A 19,226-nucleotide genomic window follows, 5' to 3' on the forward strand; every position below is an offset into this window, starting at 1 on the left:
TAACCTGTTGTCTTTAACATTAGCCTGTGCTGTATTTTTATTAACTCTTTCTATATTAGGATTGTCTTATTACGTTTAGAAGAAGCTCAAAAATGTTAGATATATGTGGTAGATGAGACTCCTGTGAGATGTGTGACTTGGTCTCATCTAACATGTGCTTTAATTCTACTGTGAATCACATCTTTCATCCCATTATGACATCTTTGGTGTTTATATTGTGATAAAGAAGAATTGAAATGTACATTTTAAAACCAATCTGCTATTCATAAGTGTATTATCTTTTTTCCTTAGTTTTTCAGGCTTAAACCTTTTATCCTATGGTGTGTTTGATTGCACTCTTAACTGTGGTGCTGTAATAAGCTCAATTTTAGTGATCACAGAACCTGACTGTTGAAATACGTTATTTTTAGAAGTGCTGGGTTTATGATAATGATGAAAGTTGTATCATGTTGTTATGGCAACCAAAATCCTAAAGTACTGATTAATGACAAGCTCACTGATTCTGGAAGTAAGCAGTTCATTTCTTATCACAGCCAAGTACTTTAAATAATTATTTCAAATACACTTATTTTCATTGAACATACTTTAAAATGAGAATGATATCTCCATTTAGCTATACTTTAATCTTTATTAGTATTTTTGAGATTTATAATACTAGATTTTTATGGCATTATGACACTTATAATTGGACAATTAAATTTCTTAATGTATAGTATTACCATACATAAGTAACTAAAATATGTTGCCTTTCTGTAAAACTGTGTAACAAGCTCATCTTCTCCATTTCTTCTTTTTTTGGTCGCACGTTAGCTATATGATTATCTTTGATATGTGGTGTACTGCTATATTCACACATCTATGTGTGTGTGTACATATGTGTATAAATAGGCACATGGAGATTTTTTTTAAACAGTTCATTAAAATGCTCTTAACTCAATGAAGTGATATAATTTAAAAGCTGAAAGTGTCTTATAAAGATTGTCGAGTTCAATATTTTGTTTTACCATCGTGAAATTAGTCCTGGAAAGGTTAAATTACGTGTTCAAGGCAGCAGTAAGTAGCAGAACTTAACTGGAGTCAAGATTTTCTGACAGTATTGTCCTTCACGATACCATTGTAACTCTACCGTGTATAATTCATTAGAAAAACGTTAGTGAGCATCAGGGTGTGGACCTGCACTGGCTTTGGTAGTGATAATTGAACTCAACATTTGTCCAGGAATATGGAATCACGATCAGTCAGTTTTTGTTCTTTACATCTTGAATTTGACTCAGATTCCCTTTCCATTGCATTTCTATCCTGCTGGCTTTAGCAGCTGCCAGGCCAGGAGGAACCGTTCTTTCCCCTGCCCTTTTTCCTTCCCACTACATGAAAGACCATTTTGTCTGTGAGTTCTGATATCTCTCATTTTGTTCAGCACAGCTGTGTTTTTTAATTTAATCCCTCCCCTGTCTTGGTGGCTTCTTAAACTGGGGAGCAGAATGGGGAAGCCCTATAGCATCAAACAGCAACATCTAAAATAAATGAGAAGCTCTTGCTTGGTTTTATTGGCTTGATTTTATTTAATTATTTGTGTCTCAGCAATATTGCTATATTCTGGTTTTCTCCATTGAAGATTTATAATGATTTTTTGGCTATATTGTGAATTATAGACATTTTTATAAGCTAGTTTAGCTTATAAATAGAAATGTGCCTTGAGTTACAGCTAAGCTTTAATAACTTTAAAATTTTTCATCATTTGTACTTGAAATTAGAATTTAAAATTTATTACTTCAGAATTTTCAATAATTCATTCTACATTTACCAGTTGGTAACTGGATTTTTTTAATGTATTTAATATTAGTTATACCTTACTCTGATTTTAAACTTCTTACGAGTAGGATTATCCTTGTTTCTATGTATTCCTTATGTAGTGTAAGTATACACTGTGTCCAGATTGAGTATAGATTTTAGAGTTTGAGGTGTGAGTAATGAATGCCTTATACACCTCCAAAAATCCTACTGCATTTACTAAAGAACTAAAAGTGCCATATCTAAAATCGGTCATTTAACTTGTTGCAAAATGGGTATCAAATGTATATTGAATTTAACAAATTTTAAAAATATTATTTTTCAGCTGTTTCATTTATGGAAAATAATTTTTGCATCATTTTGATGCATTTATTGTTAAGCTCAATTAATTATATGAATGATCACCAATCAATGATAGATCAAAAAATTATGTCAGAGCCTCATCTAACTAAGTAGATTTCCAAACCAGTTTCTACCATCCTCCCTTCAACGAGAGAAGGTAGTGCTGAGCCAGTAGCATTACTCCGCTCCCCTCAGAGAACTTACTCGGTGTGTCTTCCTTCTACCCACTCTCGTTTTGGAAGCTTTAGCAATTTTTGGAAAATGTCAGGTTGCTCCAACACACCAGGAGTTTGAGATCCCATCAGAACAGGGTGCTGATGATGGTCCAAGGTCATAAGTGGATGTCCTCTTCATTCCTTCCAACTAGTTTTGTTCTTTTCTAGACCACAGATACACATATTTTCACAGATACTCTCACAAATGTATTACTTTGGTCATGGATGTTCTGAAAACAGTGATTGTTTCTAGCTCTGAGGATCAGCGAAGACTTCATGGATGAGAGTACATTTTTACTGAGAATTAAGGTCATTTAAAGGTGGGTGACAGACATTCTAGGCAAATCAAAGTATGTGAGTGAGCAAAGGCTTGGGGGTCAGCAAGAGCAGGGCAGAGAGAACTGGCGGGAGCAGAATGCGAGTAGTGCTACAGAAGGGTTTGTAAAGGATTTGAGTGATAGGGTAAGGAATTTTGACCTTGAAACCAGAAGAAACCACTGAAGCTTCTTGAAGAAAGGCCCCAGGTAAGAAGAGACATGGTAAAACGTGTGCTTCAAGATGAACAGCGGTGCTTATGATACACTGAATGTGGAAGAGACTGGATGGGGATCGGAGTTTTTCTTCTTTCCTCCAGGCAAAGTTCATTAGGTCTGAACTGAGGTAATGAGCCAAGGCTACACTATTGACAAAAACAGGAAGCATAACAAGAAAAGTACATTTGGGAGTAAAGCTTGAAAGACATACTTTTAATTTAGTTATTGTGAAAATCAGAAAAAAGTAGTGTGTTTTCATCACCAGCTATGGTGATACAGAAATAGCTGAGGATGACAAGAAGTAAAAGTGAAAACAGCAAGAGTTCACACAGATTTAATGAACCAATGCTATTTTTCTAAACATTTGCTTCAGTTTATTTAAAACTATTTCTATTATTTTGCGTGCTTACATAAAAATGCGTATTTGGGAAAATGCTGTGATTTGCTGTAGGCAGGTGTCACATTTTTGTGAGAGATGAGACATCTAGGTGTGGTTTCTAGTGTAAGAAGCAGTAGGTGAAAGGACAGTATATTTATTGTAAGTTATTCTGAGATTTGAAATGTTGATAAATGTGGCTAATTGTAAGCCTCTTTCTTTAAGGTTTTTGTGTTATCAGTCGCATTTGCGAAATCAATGCATTGATGGTGGGTCACGGTTTCTGTTTCTTGTCTAGTAATCCACTACGTATCAGGCACTGTTCTAGCCCTAAAGGTAAAGCAGTGAGCAAAACACAGTCCTTGCCTTCCTACAGCCTACAAACTAATAGGGAAGATTTAATAAACAGGATTTAAAAAAAAACAAGCAAAACCTTTTTTTCCAAAGCCAAAATAACTAACTTGTGCACAGTGATTTTTAATGACATACATGTGATAATGATGACAGTGAAATGCGTTGGTTCAGGTGTGAAGCGTTCTCACAGTTCTTAGCATCTCACTTCAGATTGTGTGTTCACATGTTGTTTGTTTATCAACAGAGAGCAGATCACAAAGCGGTCTACTGAGCTCGTCTGCAGGGCCTACGGTGACGTGTACGCGGCCGTAGTGAACCCGGCCAACGGATACAGGGATCCAGAGAGCATTCTGCACCGATCACCGCAGCAAGTGCAGGCACTTCTCTCGTGATTCTTTTCTTTGACTGTGGTAGCAAAATACTGCGTTCCTAAAACACTGAAGGTTTTCTTGGTTTTTAGTCTGTTAATCTTTACGTTTGAAATTTTCTTTGTGACATAAGAATGTAGGTCCCAATAATTGCTTTGCTTTGGTCACGATAACATGAATTACATAACAGGTGTTGACCTGAGTCAGCCTTGCTCAGTATCTGCGCTCCACGTGGAGATGCTCTGCTCTCTACGAACCGTCTCTTCAGCTCTGCAGGTTCCCCTCAATTCTGGAATATAAATATATGGAAAAACAGTAGTATCAGATTTTTTTACAAGATTAGCTCCAAATTAACTGTACATTAAAAAATTATCTAAACTTAAGAATTAGTTTGAGGATATGACCTAATAAATGTCTCTATACCTAAAGATTTATTTGCTTTTTTGTTAGTTATTGTAAGTAGGTATACTTAAAATGAGGAGCAGAAATACACATTCAGTAAAAATAGGAAAAGAGAGACGTAGTGTAAAGGTGGATTCTAGTCTGTATGGCATGAACTGAATTCACAGTCAGGTTCAGCACTTCAGATGGGGGTCAGACTTGTAGGCATCCTGTGCTGCATGGAAGTCTAGTGTTTAAAGGAAGGTATTTAGTTATACAACGTGGACTCCAAATGCACCATTTGCAAAATGGTGTTCCGACCAAGAAATAATGGTCTGCTCGAACACTGGAGGGAAAATGCCAGAGTAGCAATAGCTCATTGATGGTACGTCTAGCCCTGTGGTGGCCCCTTGCAAAGAATTGTTTGGCTCTGACTTTAGAACTTTACCAAGCGTAAGCTTCAAAGTCATTGTTTTTGTAAAAAAAATCTAAATGTGTTTGATGTGACTTGTCGTTTGTTGGTGAGATTTTAAGGACGGTTGCTGTTAGCGAAATATTCTCTGGTAAATCTATAAAAAGAGGTAAGTCCCTAAATTATAAGTGAGAAAAATGAGGCATAAGGAAAATGATTAGGTTGAAATATTTTGGAAAATAGTAAGACAAAATTAATATTTATATAGCAAATACAGAATACGTAACAAATTAGTTTTTACAGAACTTGGCCTATTCATCTATCTGAAATTTATAATTGTTTATATTAATATGATTTTTTGGAGCACCTGATGATATATCATCTCTTTTGGTATTAATCTGTATTTTAAGTCTTTTTCCTTCAGTGAATATGTGTGATATATAAAAGATAGAAAATAAAGTATGATATAAGTAAATAGCTTAAATTTTATATAATTTATATCTGTTATGAAGATTGCTTATCTTTAGTGAATTCCTTTGCTTTCTAGGGAAAAAGTATATTTAGCTTTTTACCTAGTTTTTTCTAATAAAATATTAAACTGTCTTGAGAACAGTGATTGTTGTAGTATTTTTATACCTCTCATCAATGTGTTTTTAGAAAATATGCTAATAGAAAAGAAAGTATAATATAGGGCCAAATTGAGATAACCAGTGGAAGATTGATGAGCAGAATGTGGTATTGGTGTGATCTTGAGAACTAAATTAAAAGATTGTAAGTGTTAGTTCATTAGGATAACACTATGTTTGCTATGTGTGTCATCGTTTGCATCTGAACTACTTTGTGTTTTGAGGTGGCATAAGTGTAACTGTAAATAAAGCACATCAGCCTTTCCTTCGGAGAAAAAAGATACTTGCCTGTCCAGAATCTTCTCTGGTTGAACTTTTCCATTTCTTTCTCTGTGCTTGTGCTTGAACAGGTGAATGTTACCTGAGAAAAATCATGCAAATGGACTGATTGACTTTTTCAATTCATGATCACAGTCTTCAGATGACACTCAGTATTGCCTTGGAATTCTTCTCTCTCTCGTAAACTTACCTCCTCACTTTTCAAGATGATTTTTCCACCCCCCACCCTTAGTTAATGACCTTCACAATTCACTGAGAAAACAGAAGCTGTTCAATTAATCTCCCTCATTTTTCTACCTTCCTATTATTGCACTCACCTTCTCCGTCTGTCCTCCATTGTATTGGAGACACTGTTCCCATTCTCTGTACTCTGGCTCCCGTCTCTCACCGTCAGAGACTTGTCTCTCTGAGTTAAACCTTTATGTTGCTCCAGCAGCTTGTGACCTCTGTAGGATTACTCTCGACAGCATGCACAAATGCTCTAGTGTCTATATTCTTCTTAAAAACTTTCCACCTCCCAGATCTTAACACCTTTATTTCTCTGCTGTTTTTTATGGTCGTTTACACATGCCGTCTTCTATTTCTGCTGCCGTTATGTCTTTAAATAAGCCCCATGTGGGTTCAGCATCACCACGACTATCCCTGATGAGATCTTCATAGCACTGTGTGTTGTCAAACCCAATGAATTCTTCTCATCCCTTATTTTATTAAACTCTCAATAGCAATCCACACACTTCTGTTTGAAATACTGTATTTCCTAGGCTTCTCTGACACAATGTTTTACTAGTTTTCCTTCCACTTCACTGGCCAAACCCCTCTCAATCTCCCTCCCTGTTTTTTTGTTTTTGTTTTTGTTTTGCCTCTTTGTAACTTTTAAAAGTTGGCATACTCTAGGACTTGGTCCTCAATTTTTTTTCCTCCCCTTAGGAGTCTTTCTCAGCATAGCCTAACCTTTTCTGATTGCTCTTAGCTTAAATGTCTTTAGATATATCTATATAGTGGAATACTCTATGGTGGTGAAAAATGAAATGATTTCCAAATACATGTTTAAAAAAAAAAAGGAAAAGAAAATCACAGAATAATATAGTATGAGTCCAATAAAGGGTAAAACAAAATCACACATTATTCATGGGTACACATGTGGTAAAGCTGTAAGGAAATACAGGAAATGATTAGCATAGAATTCAGGATTATCTCACAGGAGTTTTAGAACTTACTAGTGATCTATTTTTACTCTAGATTGTTGGTATTTGAGGATTCACTTGCTTATTCTCTAAAATTTATGTACATGTTACATGAACTCTTGTCTACATAGCTCACAATTTTTAAAAATTAACAATTTTGTTTAACACAGATCTGAGGTAAAGTTAGAACTAAATATATGTTAGCTAATGTTTTACATTACGCTTGTTTATTAAACACATTTATTAAGCACCATCTGGGGGCAGGCTCTGTGATAAGCACCAGGGTTTTAAAAGCTCACTAAGATGTGCTTTGTCATTGAATTCCTTGTTCTGCACAGAGATAATCACATGTATTTTAAGTAAATACAATGTAGTTTGATAGGGTGCTTGTGCTTTTAGAGGAAAAAGTGAACTAACATCATTCTTTATGACAGCCACATGTATGTACTTGAGGTTGAAGAGGCTGAGACACAGAAAAAAAGTTTTAAAACAACCATACATTTTTCATTCTTTGATGATCATAATGACTGGGTTACATTAATTAGCTATTTGACTAAGATGCAAAATTGTGTTATAGGATGGGGACATCAACAACAATGTTGGGTTAAAGAATTCCGAAATTCTGCCTTTCCCTAAAAGAATAAAATGCCTCCAAAAACTGTCAAAATCAACTATTTCAGAACTCTTGAAACTAAAAGCTCACTGCGGTCTGATTATGCATATTAAAAAAAAAAAAAAAACAGGCTGAATCTTGGTGAGAACAGCATGCTTTGTGGTATTTTAACTTAAGCTAGTCCTATACTTTGCTCCCAAATGCAGCAATAGGCTTGTAAATAACACCCCACATAGCTGGTACTGAAGAAAGCAGAATGGGCCGATTTTGTGAAGATTTTCCTTATTTGACCTGTTTCATGTCTTCCTGGAAGACCCATTTGAAAACCTTATTTTTATTTTGCCTAACTTGGAACTTGCCCAGTACCAAAGCCCCTACCCAGGGGGAGGGGCCAGTCAGGGGGAGGACATTTCCCTGCTGCCTGAAGTTGGGACCAATGATAGACTAAGGTAAAAGCTTGGGAAGAAAGGTTAGAAATGAGGTTCTTATAAGGGTTTTGAAAAACTCTGACATGTTCTTGGCAATCTAGAAGGCTAGGCACATGCCTGGGACTGTGCATGCTCAGGAAAGACCAGAAGACCCTAAGTTCTCACGTCTGGCTGACCTTGAGTCTTTGTGCAAGCAGGAAGTAAAGGCTGAAGGAAAGCTAGAAGCTGCCTCGCTGGAGGTTGAAGGCATGCCCTAACACACACAGAAAATCTCAGCAAAGGGGAGATTTTGGTTCCAGGCATTTAAGGAAATCTCTGTCCAATCATTAGCTGACAACTAAGCTAATGGACCACTTTAACTGGTCACACACAACAAAGTATAGATTTTACAGAATTAGTTTAGAGAAGTTACTGAAACACTCACAATAAAAATCACACAAACCGTGGGATAAGGTGAGAAAATCTGATTTCCCAGCACATCAGAATGGGCACATAATACTAAAAATGTCCACTTTTTAAGAAAAAATTGGCAAGTTCCTCAAAGTATGGACAATACATAGAAGAAAAAAAAAAGCAGTCAGTAGAAGCTGTCCCTGAGGAAGCCCAGGTGTTGGACTTCCTAGACAGATTTTAAAACAGCTCTTCTAAATATGTTCAAGGACTGAAATTATAAGAACATTATCTCACCAAATAGAGAATATCACTAAAGCAGAAATTTCAAAATTTTTTATAAAGTTATAATCATAAAAATTACTAAGTTATTTTATAAAAATTGTAAAAAGTTTTCTGGAGTTGTAAAGTATAATAACTGAAACTTAAAGTTCTGTAGGAGTTCAGCAGCAGGTTCAAGCAGGCAGGAAAAGGAATCAGCAAATTTGAAGACAGGTCAATTGAGACTATCCAGTTTGAAGAACAGAAAGAAAAAGAATGAAAGAAAATAAACAGAACCTCAGAGACCTTTGGGGTATTATCAACAATCACACAAGTCTCAGAAGGAATAGAGAGGGAGAAAGAGGCCAAAAGAATATTTAAAGAAACTTTACAAATTTGATGGAAAACTTAATATACACACTCAAGAAATTCATTAAGCTCTATGTTGGATAAACTCAGAGATACACACGGAGACATATCACAATCAAAAGCCAAAGACTAAGCGAATCTTGAAAGCAACAAGAGAGAGAACTCGTTGTTTGTTAAGTATTCCTCAATAAGAATAACTTAACCTGTTTTCTCGTCAAGCTGTAGAGGCCAGAAAGCACTGGATGACATATTCTAAACAATGGAAGAACGACTGTTACGGTAGAATTCTATATCCAGCAAAACTGCCTGTGAAAATATAGGAGAGAGTAAGACATTTTCAGGTAACAACTATCACACCTGTCACAAATGAATGTTTTAGGAAGGATGCTTAAGGAATGTTTAAGTTGTTGAGGCTGAAATGAAAGGATAGTTGACAGTAACACATATTAGCAAAGAAATAAAGAATAGCAAGGAAATCAAAGACTTGGGCAACACTAGAAACCGGGAGGCCTAACAGACAACTACAGAACATTCCATCCAACAAGAGTCCAAGAGTCCTCTCAAGGGCATGTGGTCTCCAAGACAGAGCCCATATTAGGCCACAATACAAGTCTCAGTAAATTTAAAAAGATTAAAATGTATTCTCCAACCACAATGACATGAAGTTAGAAATCAGTAACAAGAAAATTTTGAAAATGAATAAATATGTGGAAATTAAACAATATACTCTTAATTAAATAACCAGTGGGTCTAAGAAGAAATAAAAAGGAGATTAGAGAAAAACTTGAGATATAAATTTTGGTGTAAAACAGCATACCAGTTCTTAATGGGTTGCAGCAAAAACAATGCTTAGAGGGAAATTTATAGTCTACATTAAAGAAGAAATAAATTAATAACCTAACTTTAAGCCTTAAAAATCTAGAAGAAAAAAAACACACAAAACTGAAAGCAAGAAGAAGGAAACAGTAAAGATTATAGCAGACATGGAGAAAATGCAGAACAGAAATACAAATGTTATTTCAGGAAATGAATGTGCTAGCCATTCTGTAATGCATGTAGAGAAGTGTTTGAGTACATGTGAAAAAGATGTTTTAAAAATTGTCTTACCTTTTCACGAAGATGGCGCCGAAAGCGAAGAAGGAAGCCACCGCCCCTCCCAAAGCCAAAGCCAAAGCAAAGGCTTTGAAGGACAAGAAAGCAGTGCTGAAAGGCGTCCACAGCCACATGAAAAAGAAGATCCAGACGTCACCCATGTTCCGATGGCCCAAAACACTGCGGCTCAGAAGCAGCCCAAATATCCTCGGAAGAGCGCCCCTCGGAGAGACAAGCTTGACCGCTATGCCATCATCGCGTTCCGCCTGACCACCGAGTCAGCTATGAAGAAGATAGAAGACAACACACTTGTGTTCGTTGTGGATGTCAAGGCCAACAAGCACCAGGTCAAACAGGCTGTGAAGAAGCTCTATGACATTGACTTGGCTAAAGTCAACACCCTGATCAGGCCTGATGGAGAGAAGAAGGCACATGTACAACTGGCTCCTGACTATGATGCTTTGGATGTTGCCAACAAACTTGGAATCATCTAAACTCAGTCCAGCTGGCTAATTCTAAATATAAAAATTTTCACTATAAAAAAATTGTATCTTACACAGCATGTTGAGAGCAGTGTTATTTCTGAGAATGTATGTGCTGACCATTGTGTGATGCATGCAGACAGGTGTTTAAAGACATATATGTACGAAGATGTTTATAGGAGTGCTCCCTGCTTATCATGCTGAGAAGAATATTTCAGTCACTGGATGTGCTGACCATTGAGCATCACATGTAGAGAGATGTTTAAATATGTATGTAAAAATATAAAGTAGGAATATAAGGAATAGAAAGGTTGGTTTTTTGAAAAGGGTATTTAAAATTGACTGACCTTTAGCTGGAGCAAGAAAAAAAAGACTCGTATTGCTGAAATCAGGTATGAAAAGAGGGGACATTACTACTGACCTTACAGAAATAAAGATGCTAACAATACTACAGATAATGTAGATGAAATGGACAAATACCTAGAAAAACACAGACTATCTAAACTGACTCAAGAAGAAATAGAAAATCTGAATAGGCCTATAGCAAAGACACTGAGTCAGTAATCAAAAACGTCTAATTTTTAAAAAGCCCAGAAACAGATGTCTTCACTAGTGAATTCTACCAAGTATTTAAAGGATTAACACTAATCTTTATCAAGTTCTTCCAAAAAAAAAAAAGAAGAAGAAGAGGAGGAGGGAACACGTCCTAACGTTCTAAGAGGCCAGTATTTGTTATTGGTATAATAAAGCCAGGAAAAGTAAAACTGCAGACCAGTATCCCTTGTGAATATTGACACAAAATCCTCAGTAAAATACTAACAGAAAGAATCTAGCAATATATTAAAGGATTATATGCTACAATTCAGTGGATTTCTTCCAGGAATGCAAGGTCAGTTTAACATAGAAAGCCAATCCATGTACTATACCGTATTAATATAATAAATGAAGAAAAATAAATACATGATCACCTCAACAGATGCAGGAAGATTCAACACCCTTTCATTCTAAAATAAAAACACTCAACAAACTAGGAATAGAAGAGAATTTCTTCAAGTGACAAGACATTTATGAAACACACCACTAACAGTATGCTTAATGATAAAAAGCTAAAAACTTCTCGTGCTAAGACCATGAACAAGATAAGAATGTACACTCTTGCTACTTACATTCCACATTGTACCAGAAATTCTAGCCAGAGCAATTAGGTAAGGAAAAATTAATTAAAGGCACACAGGTTAGGAAGGAAGAAATAAAACTATGTCTATTTGCAGATGATTATGGTCAGATATATATAATACTGAAGAGTGAAAAAAAATCTCATTGTCAGAACTAATAATACAGCAACATGGCAATATGCAAGATCAGTATGCAAAAGTGTTATATTTCTAAACATTAGCAATAAGCAATCTGAAATTAAAATTTTAAAAATTCCATTTATAGTGGCACCACAAAGAATAAAATACTTAGGGGTAGATTTAAGCAAGGAAATGAAATATTTTTCCACTGAAAACCGCAGAACACTATTGAAAGAAATTAAAGATGCCCTAAATAAATGGAAAGACATTTGATGTTCATGGATTGGAAGACTTAATATTGTTAAAATAGCAATATTCCCCCAAATTGGTCTACAGCTGCAATGCAACCTCTGTCATAATGTCATTTGCCTTTTTTGTTTTGCAGAAGTAGGCTGATCCTAAAATCCGTGTGGACATAGAGGGGGCCGTGAATAGTCAAAGCAGTCTTGAATCTTAACAATTTCAAAACTTTTTACAATCCCATGGTAATCAAAACAGTGTGATACAGGCATAAAGATAGTTCAGTTACATATAGTTCAATGTAATAAAATTTAGAGTTCATAAATATACTCGTACCTCCATCGTCAACTGACTTTTTTACAAGGCTTCTGAGACCATTCAATAAGGAAAGAATAGATTTTTTAGCAAAAGGCACTGGAACAACTAGAAAACCACATGCAAAAGATTGAAGCTGGACCTATATTTCATACCATATACAGAAGTTAACTCAGAATTAAAATTTATCAAAATGTAAAAGCTAAAACTAAAACTCCCAGGAGGAAACATCGGTGTAAATCATTCTGGCCTTGCATTGAGCAACAAGTTTTTATCTTTTATACAACATGGATTTTTAAATAAAAATACAAGTACAGTGCAGGCACATAATCATATTGAATGCTTGCAGTAGATCAGTTTATTTTTTCTGATTAGTTAAGTATGCCATTAGCAATTATAAATAGGCCTACATACGGTTACTTTGGGGCTCTAGTTGTATTTAAGCACAACTGTCTTGAAAATACATATTTACTTCTCAGAATGTGCTTTTGGAGGCAATATAATCATGTATTTTTACAGATCTAAATATAAAATTACTATAAATTGGCTTAAGAAATGAATAATCATATTAATAACAGCACGCTAATCTATCAAATGCCTCTAACATTAATGCCAGTGAATGTTAAAAATAAAAACCTTCCTAGCACTGATAATTTAATAGGTAAAAAGTAAATGGTGCTAAGCTTATAAAATGAGCTGAATTGGGGAAAAGTTTTGATAGAGTCAAAAATATCCTTATGAAATATTTTCTTGCTCTGAGGGAATGTATCAGTTTTGACAGTGTTTTGTCACTGTGTCACAGTGAAACAGTGAAAGTCCAAGCCAACCTAGGGTTTTCAAACTTTATAGCTTTGCCACCAGGAAATTAATTTGAGTATTCTGTTAGTTCCATTAATGTCAAGATCTGAAATTCCCCTGAAGCAAGCATTAGTTTTTTGCCTACTGAATGCAAAATGGCAAGAAACAAGAGTGATTTTTCTCATGCAGGCCAGCATCGAGAGTTGGGTCTCCTGTGCTGAGATGGCAGGAGCCTTTCTAGGGGTAATCAAGCGTATGAGCCTAGCTTGCAGGATTCCGAGGAGCTGGCTGCTGCTGCTAGCCAGGCCTCCGGTGGAATATAAAATGGTAATGGGGATTGAACTGAGGTAGAAAAATGCACTTGCCTTAGCTGCCAAGTCTTAAAAAGGAAACCAGAGATTTGATTAATATTCCACAGACTTGCTGTATGTATTTAATAGCAGACCAGGAATCTTTCTTGCTTAAAAACTGCATTAGATCCTTTTCTTAACGAACATGTAACCAAAACAAGCATTCAAAAATGAGAAGGCTGTCATTAAAAATGAAAATAAACAACAAACACAAAAACACCATCTCAAGGTATCCTGCCTTCTTACTGAATCTTTCAAAGAAGAAAATCACTTATCTACTGAATAGTAACAGGTTAATGTAATGAATCATACAATAATAAGCCATAATGGAATGTGCAGAAACCAAAAAATGTGAAAATTCACTCAGGATTTACCGAAAGACTCTTTGCAAGTGGTAAATCATTAGCCATGTGTTGCTCTTGGTAACCGCAGGTCTCGGGAGATGGTGCTGAATTAGCATTGCTTCCTACTTTCTGTGTGTCATGATGGTGGGTTGAGGCTAGAGCCATCTCTGCCATTTATCAAATTTCCGTGTAAGTGGGTACATTTCTGAATCTTTTTTGCATTCTTTTCATGGGTTTGTTTCTTCCTGCTCCAGTAACCAGTATGTCAATTATTATGGCTTTATAGTAAGTCTTGATATAAGGTAGGATGCTCCACTGTATTTTCTTCACCATAGAGTGCTTTGGGCATTCTTGGCTTTTTGCTATTACACTTAGATTTTAAAATCAGCTTATACTTCTTAAAGAGCAACTGGGAGTATGGTTGAGATTACTTTGAATCTATATATCAGTTTGGATAGAATTAATATCTTTATGATAGCAAATAATCCAACTCATGAATGTGTTGAGTTTTCCTAAGTCAGGGTAGTTTCAGTGTCCTTTAGAAAATTTTAAAATTTTCTCTGTACAAACTAAGAAAATGTTGGTATTTTTTCCCTAAGAAATTTACAGTTCTTATTTATAGTGTAAATGGTATCTATTTTAAGTTACATTTTTAAATTATTGGCTGCAATATATAGAAATGGAATTGATTTTTGTATGTTGGTTATATTCGATCCAAGCACCTAACTCATTTACTTTCAGTGATTTTGCCTTAGGTTTTCTGTATAGATATTTATATTATTTGAGATTAGATGACAGTTTTGTTTCTTTCTTTGCAATCTACATACCCTTTATTTCTTTTTCTTACTTTAATATGCTGACTAGGACCTCCAGCACAATGTAACAGCAATGATAATGGACACTTTTCTTAATTCCAGTTTTAAGATAATGCTCATAATATCTCACCATTAAGAATTACGTTTGCTGTAGGTTTTCAGTTGATTAATCAGAGAGAAAATTCTTTATATTTGTAATTATTAATGTTCTAGTTATTAATTATGAAAAAGTGTTGAATTTTATTAAATGACTTTCAGAATCTATTGAGATGTGCATATGGCTTTTTTTCTTTTATTTGTTAATGTGATAAACAACATTTATAGTTCTTCTGATGCTAAACCACTCTTGCATTCCTGGGATAATTCTAAATTGATCATATTATTTTATCTTTTTGTATAAACCGCTGGATTTAGTTTTATTTATTTTTGTATATTGACAAGTGACCTTGCTCAATTTACCAATTCTAAACTTTAAATCTAGATTTTTTGTGAACTTTATAGATTCCACACATAGTCTGTGATTAATGACAGTTTTATTTCTTCTTTTTATCCTTTCTAGCTCTGTGACCCTGTATAATGTTCAACCAGTACAATGTTAAAGTTTTGAAAAGAAGTGGTAAGAGTGATCACTCTTGTCTTTTTTCCAAAATGTGGGGAAGGAGGGAAAGTTTTCACTAGGTAGATATTTTATAGATAAGCTTTATCAAACTAAGTTTCCTTCTGTTTTGTTATAATTATTTTATATCATGAATGAATATTAAATTTTATCAAAAATGTTTTCTATATCTATTTAGATAGCCATATGGTACCCCCCCCATTATTTACTTAATGTGGAGAATTTAAAATGTCAATACAACCTTGCATTCCTGTAATAAACCCAGTGGTCATAATGTACAATCTCTTTTTATCTATCTCTTGATTTGATATATTAATATCCTATTTAGAATTTTTGCATCTATCTTCATGAGAGAAATTGCTCTGTAATTTTCCTTTTTAAAATGTCCTTGTCAAGTTTTGGTAATAAGGTTGTACTAAACTCATAAAACAAAGTGGAACATATTCTCCCTTCTTCTTTTGTCTGGAATATTTTGTGTAAGTTTGTTGTTGTTACTTCTTCCTCAGATGTTTAGAAGAATTCTAAGTGAAGCTAACTTACCTGGAGATGTCTTTGTGGGAAGGTTTTAAATTACAGATTCAACTTTTAAATAGATATAGGACTATTCATATGGTCCACTTCCTCTTGTGTCAGTTTTGATCAATTCTATTTTTCAAGGTATACATCCATTTCATCTAAATTTATTGTCATCTTTTTAAATGTCTGTGGACCTAGTATTAGTAATTTGTGTTTTCTTTCTTTTTTGTTTGTTAATCTTGCTAAGAGTTTTAGGCTTTGCTAGTCTTTTCAAAGAACCTGTTTTTGACATGATTATCTTCATTTTATGTTTATTCTCTATTTCATTGATTTTTTTCCCTCTATCTGTATCATTTCTTTCTTTCTACATTCTTGGTATTTTATTTGCTCTTCTTTTTCTTCCTTCTTGAAGTAAAGTTTATATCATCTTTTTTTAGACTTTCTTCTTTTGTAATATATTCATTTTAATATGTTCATCTGTATTTCCATCTAACACAAACTTACCTATATCCATAACTTTTTATGTCATATTTTTAGTATCTTTCATTTCAAAGTATTTTCTAATTTCCATTGTGATTTCTTCTTTGGCTTAGGGATTATTTAGAAATATGTTTCCAAATACATTAGATTTCCTAGTTATCTTTTTATTATTAATTTGGAGCTTAATTCCACTGTATCCAGAAAATATATATTGTATATCAGTCCTTTTCTACTTGTTTGTAGTTACTTTAGGTTCTAGCATGTGATCTATTTAAGTGAATGATATCCCCTGTGTCCTTGAAGATGATGTGTTCTATGGTTATTGGGTGCAGTGTTCTACATGTGTTAAAAGGATAAACATTGTTAGTCTTGTCAGATCATCTATAGTCCTGATTTTTGACCTAAGGTTGTATCAGCTTCTGAGATTTTTTTTTAAATTTTAACTATGATTATGGATTGGCTTATAATTCTTAGTTTTGTCAGTTTGTGCTTTATATGTTTTGACGCCATTTCTAGATACTTAAATTTTATTCATTATAATTTTTTTTCTTTGAACCATTAATTACTTAGAAATATGTTATTTGCATTTTTGCTCTTAAAATTTTTAGCAAGGGAATTAAGCAATAAAATTTATTTTTATTTTTATTTTATTTTATTCTTTTAGAAAGAATAATTGATGATGAGGTAGATTTCTTTCTGCCGTGCTCCTTTGACGTACCACTCTTTGTGTTCTACTCCACGGTTATAAAAATGAACTACCAATTAAGCTGATGTATAAACTAGTGGCAGCATCAGTCACTTTGATCCCACAATAAATTAAGTAAATCCTCACTTTTGTATTTTCCACTTCTGTCCTTCTCTCTCAAACCCTGGGTTGGGTGACTTGGATTCTGTTGGCTCTTACTGATTTTTGAATACCAGCCTATGACTTTAATCTCTAAGACATCTTGGTGTCTTATATACTGGAGGTAATCTGATTTTATTAACCAAAATGACCTTATCTCACAGTGAGCTATGTTTCATAACCACGTTAACAAGTGTAAGCAGGTAAGTCACTTTGATTTCCAGCTCCCAGGTGTTTGAGGTGGTAAAAGGTGAACCCTTTTTATCACTGAACATGGCAACATTCGTTCTAGATAGTTTCTTGAACAAAATAAGGAGGCAGTTTTCTTGCTTGGTGGACATTCTGCTGTTTATAAAACTATCCATAATCTGAAGCATAAACTTAAACTGAGTTTCACATTAGTTTATATCCAGTAGCTTCTGAGAATTTTTCATGGAATTTTGGTGGTCGGCAAAGAAATTATTGGAATGAAAATATCACAGCTTCTGTGCTGGGTGCAGACACTTGCTGAGTGTGATGAAGGAGTTACTCTCTAACTGAGCACATGTTCTGAGCAATTAGGCCAAGTGCCAAAACCATTAGGGCTCAAATGCCAAGTGCCTGGAGGGAGAGTTCTGTTTCAGGGTTTAGCAACCAACCCCTGGCTCACTCACCAGAGGGTGGCACTCCAGACTTCCTGGTCTGGAAGTGCCAGCCTGGCTGAGAATTGGCAGCTGCCTCCCGGCCACCACCGGCTTCTAGACACTCTCCCCCGTGCTGCCTCTGTCCCCACTCTTCCTGCCCATCTGCCCTCCACCTGCCTGCCACTGGAGTGGTGGGTGCACAGTTGGAGGCACCTTACAAGTTGACTCATGACACCAGCTGACACATTGCGTTCACCTTTCCTGTGCCTCCATCTCCCCGAGCCTCTTCTCCAGCTTGGCAGCTCGCAGGGAGAGGACTGCCAATTCCTGTTTCATAACATTTCAAGGGCTCCATTCTGAGGCTTCTGGAGTATTCTGGCACTCAAGGAAACTGCGCACGGGGTGCGAGAGGGACAGCCACACAGGGGATTGAGGACATCCAGGCACCCCTGGCCTGTACCCAGAAAAACCTGGGGAAACAGGGAACAAGAGTAGCCTTTGTACCTCCTAAATTTTATCAAGATGAGCTGAAATCTGGTTCTGTCTCTTCCCCATCCTGCCCTGTCTCACAATACACCCTCCCCAAACCAAAAAAAAACAAAAACCAGAGCAGTGCAATTTCTTAACAATTTGACTTTTATCCAGAACTGAGGCTCTTTATTTGTTAGAGCTAAGCACTTGGTCCAAGATTTTCTAATTCTTTCTGTGGGAACTTGAATCAGCACCCCCTCCTCAAGCCCCCACAGAAGAAGCAGATGGGGATCTTGGCGAGGTTCTGAAGTCCAGGACTTGGACAGGTTGAGAGTCCTATTTGCCAGGCTGAATTGCTTGTAATTAAAAAGCTTATCCTCCTCCTTTTTTGCACTTCTGAACTTATCTGAGGAATCAAGAGAGTATTTAATCATGCATAGAAACAAATCTGCATTAGAAGTCAAGGGCTTACCAGCAGAGGTGAGTCACGCAGGCTGATGAGGGCGATGGGCCACCGTCAGCGTTCTCGGCACGGGGTAGGGCTGGGGCGTGCAAGCCTTCTCTCTCCCCTTCCTCCTCTGTTTGTCGTCTCCCATCCTTTGCCTAAGCTACGCCTATGCCGAACGCTTATGGACTGTGGGATTCTGCAGCAGGTTTGGGGTCTTATTAGAGGCCCTTACTGACACCATATTGTTAATGTTTATCTTCTTTCTAATACTGAAAAGAAAATCACTCATTAGTCTCGACATTTTTTGTGTGAGCGTTCTGAGACAAAACTTAACTTTGCACCTATGTTGTGCTGATTGCCAGACTGAGTGTCTGTTAGAAACTTAAGAACAAAGTGAGGCATGATCACTTGTGGCTCTTGGGATAATAAACTCAGAGTTACTTTCAGGAATACCTGTTTTTTTTTTTTTTTTTCTTTAAAATGTTCCAGAAGAGGTGAGAAGCTGGGGTCTTCTCCCTTTAGGAAGGAACTCTTGAACGGGGCATTTAGGTTTGGAGGGTGGAAATGGAAGCACT

The 19,226-nt window shown here is 35.7% G+C and overlaps 1 protein-coding gene and 1 pseudogene across 1 annotated transcript in view; both read left to right on the forward strand.

Annotated features, from left to right (window-relative positions):
- Positions 1 to 5,388, forward strand: part of COG6 (component of oligomeric golgi complex 6) — a 62,155-nt gene extending 56,767 nt beyond the window's left edge. The window contains exon 19 of the mRNA XM_074378095.1: positions 3,856 to 5,388. Within this exon, the coding sequence (XP_074234196.1) occupies positions 3,856 to 4,003 (148 nt within the window). The 3' untranslated portion in view covers positions 4,004 to 5,388. The remainder of the gene's footprint in view (positions 1 to 3,855) is intronic.
- Positions 5,389 to 9,908: 4,520 nt separating this feature from the next.
- Positions 9,909 to 19,226, forward strand: part of LOC141579751 (large ribosomal subunit protein uL23 pseudogene) — a 36,706-nt pseudogene continuing 27,388 nt past the window's right edge.

The sequence above is a fragment of the Camelus bactrianus genome, chromosome 14 (assembly GCF_048773025.1).
Source record: "Camelus bactrianus isolate YW-2024 breed Bactrian camel chromosome 14, ASM4877302v1, whole genome shotgun sequence".
NCBI classification, from domain to species: Eukaryota; Metazoa; Chordata; class Mammalia; order Artiodactyla; family Camelidae; genus Camelus; species Camelus bactrianus.